Source organism: Peromyscus eremicus, chromosome 8a, assembly GCF_949786415.1.
Source record: "Peromyscus eremicus chromosome 8a, PerEre_H2_v1, whole genome shotgun sequence".
Taxonomy (NCBI): Eukaryota; Metazoa; Chordata; class Mammalia; order Rodentia; family Cricetidae; genus Peromyscus; species Peromyscus eremicus.
In genome coordinates, this window is record NC_081423.1 from 57,267,072 (window position 1) to 57,274,374 (window position 7,303).

General features: G+C 41.4%; 1 protein-coding gene across 1 annotated transcript; it reads left to right on the forward strand.

Moving 5' to 3' along the window:
• The first annotated feature begins 1,292 nt into the window (after nucleotides 1–1,292).
• On the forward strand, nucleotides 1,293–2,240 carry LOC131916209 (olfactory receptor 3A1-like). Its single transcript, XM_059269518.1, has one exon. The coding sequence runs from the start codon at nucleotides 1,293–1,295 to the stop codon at nucleotides 2,238–2,240; it is 948 nt and encodes a 315-aa protein (XP_059125501.1).
• The last annotated feature ends 5,063 nt before the right edge of the window (nucleotides 2,241–7,303 follow it).

The following is a 7,303-nucleotide window of genomic DNA, read 5'->3' on the forward strand; positions in this document are numbered from 1 at the left end:
GTAATTAAGAGCAGGGGCTCTGGAGGGTTAAACCTGCCCTGCCCATGTCTCTTGCATTATGTATGCTCATGTTTTTCTTGATGTGAACAAGGAATAAAATAGTACTCATTCTACAGTGATGCTGAAGGAGTTAATTAACTACTACAAGTAAAGTCCTTAGAACAGTGCCCAGCCTAAAGCAAGCTTACCAGTAGCTCATCTGGAAGTGTTAACAGAGACTGTCCCAAGAAAACTGTCCACATCACAGGTATTTGCTGCTGCAGAGAAAGAGAGCTGTTTCTCTTTGCTCCATTAGTTCACTGTGGTGTGGTATTTGGTAGGTTTACATGACAAGCTCCAGGTGTGGCACACTTAGCATTTAAAACTCTGTGTCAACTGTAGACAATTTGAAAGCTGGAACAAGCAAGAAAGTAATTCTCTCTCTCTCTCTCTCTCTCTCTCTCTCTCTCTCTCTCTCTCTCTCTCTCTCTCTCTCTCACACACACACACACACACACACACACACACACACACATACACTCTCCCTCTCTCTCTCACACACACACTCTCTATCTCTCTGTCACACATACATTCTCTCCCTTACACACACACACACACACACACACACAACCTGCTTCAATCTTATAACTTTATACCATGAGAATTTCGCTTCTTAGGGAAAACACAATAGTGAATGCATTTTTCACTGTTTCCTGTCTGTACACTGGAGTCATATAATTTAATAGGGACTTCTTAAATTTTTAACTCCTATTGTCCTGATAGTTCTTTTATTTTTGCAGATAATTTTTTACAACTTACAAACTTTATTTTTTCTCTTTCTATTTCTCAAGACTAGTGTTGCTAATGCTGCAACAATTATTGTAAAATTAAACATAATGGTGCCATCCTTCTCTGTTCTCATTCTCCCAGGATAATCAGATGCTGTCCTCCAGCAAATCTTACTGTTAGACAGTACCAGAACCGGGGTGCTTTTTCTTTAGAGTGAAGAGTGGGTTTGGCCTGTGATTTGTGTGTTAGGCAATCAATCTGATACATGTTACAAACACACTGACACTCAAGCAAACCCAATTCCTCAACAACAACAGGTTACACTTCTTAAATGTCTTCTTGTATATTTTGAGATTATTATAAAATGACATCATTTGGAGGGAGGAAAGGGAAGGGAAGAAGTGATATAAGTTCCCCCTTTAAGTTTCTAATTGGTAAGTTTTCCAGCAGCTATGATTTAAACTTCCCCAATTCATTGAGAGAGCTAATTGTTTTCCTGCCTGGTTGTTTCTTTAGAGGAACTCATGCAGCCAAAGCCTAGAGCCAATGGAACAACTGTTACTGAATTCATCCTGCTGGGTTTGGTGGAGACACCAGAGCTGTGGCTGGTTGTCTTCATACTCTTCCTCTTGGCTTACATGACCACAGTTGTGGGCAACCTTAGCATCCTGGCAGCTGTCTTGGTGGAACCCAAACTCCACACTCCCATGTACTTCTTCCTGGGGAACCTGTCAGTGATGGATGTGGGGTGTATCAGCGTCACTATTCCCTGCATGTTGGTTCGGATCTTGTCCCACAAGTGTACAATTCCATATGGAGACTGCCTCACACAGCTCTTCTTCTTCCATCTGCTGGCTGGGGTTGACTGCTTTCTGTTGACAGCCATGGCTTATGACCGGTTCCTGGCCATCTGCCGGCCCCTCACCTACAGCATTCGTATGAACCACACGGTCCAGAGGATCTTGGTGGCCACATCCTGGGCTTGTGCCTTCAGCAATGCACTGATCCACACTGTGGCCATATCCACACTCAACTTCTGTGGCCCCAATGTGATCAATCACTTCTACTGTGACCTGCCCCAGCTCTTCCAGCTGTCCTGCTCCAGCACCCAGCTCAATGAGCTGCTGCTCTTTGCAGTGGGTTTCATAATGGCAGGAACCCCCATGACACTCATTTTCACCTCCTACATCCACGTGGCAGCTGCAGTTCTGCGAATCCGCTCTGCTGAAGGCAGGAAGAAAGCCTTCTCCACGTGCAGCTCCCACCTGACTGTGGTTGCCATATTCTATGGCACAGGCATCTTTAACTATATGAGACTTGGTTCCACCAAACTGTCAGATAAGGATAAAGCTATTGGGATTTTCAACACTGTCATCAACCCCATGCTGAACCCGCTCATCTACAGCCTCAGGAACCCTGATGTACAGGCTGCTCTCTGGAGGGTATTCACAGGGAGGCGGCCAGCAGTTTAAGGAGGTCTCAAGGCTCCTTCCATCTATTTCTTTCAAAAATAAACCTGGGGATAGGGGTGCCCTGTAGTGTTAAACACTACAACAAATTGTTCATAACTTTTTCCATCTCAAAGCTTAAAATAAGGGATAATATTTATTGTCCCTGAAAGAGGTTGTACCCAGGAATACATCGTATGTACATAGGTTCTCCCAGGTCTTCCCTTTGATGAGTTCCACCTTTAGTCACCGTATCTTCCCTTGAGCTGGAGTTCCCAGAGTGTCTCAGAAAGCATCCTCCTCGGGAGTCATATTTATTCTTCAATTTCTGGAATAGTTGGTCTGTCTATGCAACCTAAGCCTAGAAGGGAAAAGCTCATTTCTCCTACAAAATTCTTATAATATTCAGAGGAAATGGGGAGGAAGCTTGCTCTGTGGTTTCATATTCTCTAGTAATTCTAGAGATCTTGGTATCTGGATGTAGTTCACAGACCTGATTGTAAATATTAAAACTCCACTCACATGTAAGAAAAGTTACAATGCAAAATGAGTTTCTCTCAATTACCATTCTTGCATGATTCTAAACTTTTGAAAGATAAGAATTTATAATCTAAACATTTAAGAATTTTAACCCCCCATTATTCAACATTAAATGCCTTTCTAAATTCTTACTCTTCTCCATAAACCTCCAAGATGTAAACCCATGTGTGAATGCAGACCGCACTGTGATGCCTCACCCTGTCAGTGAAAGAGGGTGGCTCTAACCTAGAATGTTCTTACATCCCATCTTCTGTTCACCAGTCATCAATCCAGTCATTGTTTAGGTGCATCTTCCTCTTCACATGTTTTTTAGACTAATAACTTGTTCTTGACAGTGTTGCTGTCTAGTTGATATTTCTACAGACCATTTCTCTAGCACTCTCTTTTGACCTGAATTTGTGGCTTAACTTCTCCATGGTATTTGATGTGGGTAGACAGAGTGAAGGGATGGGCTAAGATAGGGATGGAAAGAAAGGGAATGGAAGAGGGACAAAAGCAAGATTGGAGGTAGAGCATTTGTGAGAAAGAAATGACTAAATGATAGAGAAGTCAGATTAGAAGATCAAGTACAGAGGTTGAGAAGAAATAATAGAAGCATTAGTGAAGGTGACATGGGCTACAGGGATAGAACAGCAGATGAGAAAGAATGCAAATAAATGGTAAGATAGCAAGAGGCTGTTAAAAGATTTGAGAGGGATAAAGTTTATATGTCAGAGATGGATGATTTGTGCTTCCCATTCTGTGTGGTCCAGCAATAACCAGTTCTTGACAGCCCTGAAACTGTGTTTGCTGTCCATTCTCTGTCCTAAGAAAACAGTATCTCAAGTTTGCTGAGTGTGGTAGAGTGCCTGGGGGGCTCCTCTGCCATTTCTCTAGACAGAAAGGCACCTATAAAGTCAGGAAGAATGTCTTCAAGATGAGGAAAGACAATGGGGATGAGGGGATGTTGGGTATGAATCTAACAAAGATCATGATTAACACCTGGTCCACATTCTTGCCTTTTGATTCATGCCTACTAATGTTGTCGAAAGACAGGTGGAAAGATGGGTCATTCATGATCCTTTTTGACTCATCAGACAAACTTCAGGATACAAACAATGAGCTTCCTGCAAGGGTCTGGGAAGCATCAAATATTCTAACTTCATATCCTCTGCTATCCATGATGTTCTTGACCTCAAGCAAATTCTTGACCCCTTCTTGACTTGTATTTGGCAGGAGGGACAAAGCAGTCATCAAGGCTCTCTCACCACTAATGTTGTCTGGTTCTCTTAGTCTACGTATCTAGAAAGATTCTCATTCTATTAGTGCAGGGAACAGCCACTTCTTCACCTTCACTTCTCACCACTAGCATCTAAAACTGCAGCAAAACACAGCTTATTTGACCCCAAGACCTCAGAGCCTCAGGCTTTCCTATCACCTGGCCATTCACACCTTGCTTCAAGGGGTGACTAGCCTAGTGACTCGCCATGGCACTGTAGCTATGAGAAACAGAGCAATAGACATCAGTATCGCAAAGAGGCACTTAGGGCAGTGTCCCCACTTTTCTGTTTACCCAAAAAGATCATACGGTCTCTTGAACAATTTGGAAGTTTCCTTTTCTTTTGAAATCGATGTCCTGTTTATTTTTATTCCAAACTAAAAATCTCTTTACAATTGAAAGTTGTCATTAGCCCTGAAATACATCACATTGTAAATGCACAAATGGTACAGAATGTCACCATTGCCTTTCAATACCAGGGCTACTACAGTGGCCCACACACCCACTCACACTCACATTCAAAACACCACATTGCTTTGCAACTAACTTTCATCTTTTATATTATGTAACTATGTAAATCAATCTACCAGCATATTATATCCACTTTAATAGCTATAAAATATTCCACTTTATGTATTAACAGTGGTCTACTTCATCAACTCATGTATATTATTTGCTTTTGTAAGTGTTAATAATTCTGAGATTAATATTTATCTGTGTTTCCATGCATATGCAATTACCCCCACTGGTTACATTCCTACAAGTAATGTAGAAGTGTGGGTGCATGTGCATGTATGCTAAAGGAAATACAAAGACAAATTTAAACTTTGGTAAGTATTCTGTCTTTCTTTTTGCCAAAAAATGTGCAGCATTTTACATCTTGATTGGCAGTGTGTGAGAATGCTTGTTATTGCACATCTTTGATATCACTGGATATTATAACTGTATCTTTTGTCTGTAACAATTAAATACAGCATTGTGGTGTTCTTTAAGTTGAATTCCTTTACTAATGTGGTTAGTTATCTATAAATAGATGGAGGGATAGATATTGATATATTTGTTATTTTCATTTCCTTTCAGTAAACTGTCTGTTCTGGTGTAAGTGAGGCACAGTAAAGAAACAATCAAATTGACCCCTCTATGGTTAGGGGGAGGGTTTATTGTGGGTTAGAGAGAGAACAGCCAGAGGCGTCTGGAAGAGTCCAGAGCAGAGAGAAAAAAGCAGCATGAACATGGACATGTCTAGAGAAGTCGGGCATGGAAAAACCATGTGGGTTATAAAGAGGACAAGCAGCTGAGGGTAGGGAAGCCTGTGAACTGAAGCAGCCTGGGAGTTTATGGTAGAGGAGGAGGTGAGAAGGACCAGGATGACAGTGTGGACTTTGAATGCATAACAGGTACATGTGAATAGGGACAAAAGGTGTCTGGAACTAGCATGGACTTTGACGTTTAAGGGAAAAGGTCCTGTCTGGCAAGCAGAAACCCATTTCACAGGCTCTTGAGGAATGCTGCTCCTTGTATAGCCTAACTTGAGCTGAATCAAGAATGTTATTTTGGGGCTATCTACTGCCTTTTGGGGAATTGGGGTTCCCTTGGACTTGATATCAGGGTTTTGGGGAGTGGAGTGTTTGCCCCTTTGGTTAGTTTGTTTATCTTTTTAAATTTTACTTCATTATTAATTAAATGAAACTTATCTGGTAAGTGAAAATTGTACATATACATGGGCTAGTATGCTTTAATAGCCACATACACTATATAACATTTGCCGTGATTGGAAGACACTGTTAATGTTCCCAGACGGCACATTTGCCATGTACTCCACACACATGATCCCCCAGTCCCATCTGTCTTTATCTTTTAGAGCCTCCAAAGCCCAGATTGAGTTTCACATTTTCATCAAACTTATCATCTTTGTTTTGTATAAAACTCATAATAAGAGGACTTTTCCATTTAAACATTGTATCAATGTTGTATCTGTCTGTAGTATCTGTTACGACTTCCTGGTTTCCCCGCAAGCTAAGAATTTGATGTATTTAGTGATTTTTTTGTGTGTAGTCTAACTTCTATCTCAATTGATTACAAGTATCCCATCGCAATAAAATGTATGTTTGTTCACCCCTAAAATGTGTGTGATAAACAACAAAAGGCAAAATACTGTATAAGATCAGAGCTGTCATTGAAAAGAGACTTTTGCCAGGTACATTTTCCTGACAACCAACATGTACTAGGAAAACAAACAAACCCTGTAGGAATTCCACAACTCAGAGATGCCAGAGGGAAACTTTGTACCTCTTAAATTCTAACAAAAGCCAAAAGATGGGGTTCAGGTAGACAAAAGAGGCCAATGCTTTACAAAGGAAGATAAAAAAAAAATACAGGATAGATATGCAACACCATCAGCCTTCAGAGGAAAGCAAATTAAAGCTACAAGGCCACAACTTTGAGCTTCTCGAAGAGTCCTTTCCATCAGCCTTCAGCCTATTTCTTCACTACAGGAATGTCCTCTGGAGCTTCCCAGGAAACTTAAGCAATGATCCTTCTGGTCCCTTCCTGGGTATTCCTCTAATGTGTCTACCATCATTCTGCCTGAGCTTCTACACACATCTCAGTGATTCATTAGGACCAACTCCAAGCATCTTCACAAGGAGATCCAGTTCTGCAGTGGTGAAAGTTATTCCATATCATTCCATAAATCTCTCTGTGTCATGACATCTAGCCCCACTCCTTGGTCAGAACTTGTGCTCACATTTTCTCCAGAACTGGAGGAATTCTCAAGTCTGGACAAGTTGCCTAGATACTGAGTCAATTCCTTACTGCTGCTGAAACACATTTCTATAAACTGAATGCCTTAAACCCACAGAAGTCTACAATGTCATCTTTCTGGAGGCAAATGTCTGGGATAAGTCCAATAAAACTAGTGTAAAGGCAAGAGTGGGACGTTTCTATCTGGAGGCTCGAGGGGAAAAACTATTCCACATCTCCTGTTCTTTTGGCTCCTGACATTCCTTGGCTTGCTGCCACATCCCCCAACCCTCGTTTCCAACAAGTTCCATCATCATGTTGCCTTTTCTTCTACACTAATGACTTCAGAACTGTTAGACAGGTTATTGCTGGACCACACAGAATGGGAAAACCAAATCTTCTATCTCTGATGTATAAACTTTATCCCTCCCTGAATCATCAACACATTGCCTTCCTGTTGATCCCTGCTACCTCTTCCAGGACAACCCACCACTTCCAGAATCATGTTCAGATCCCAGGCCACCCTCCCAGTGGTCTGCTCTAATGA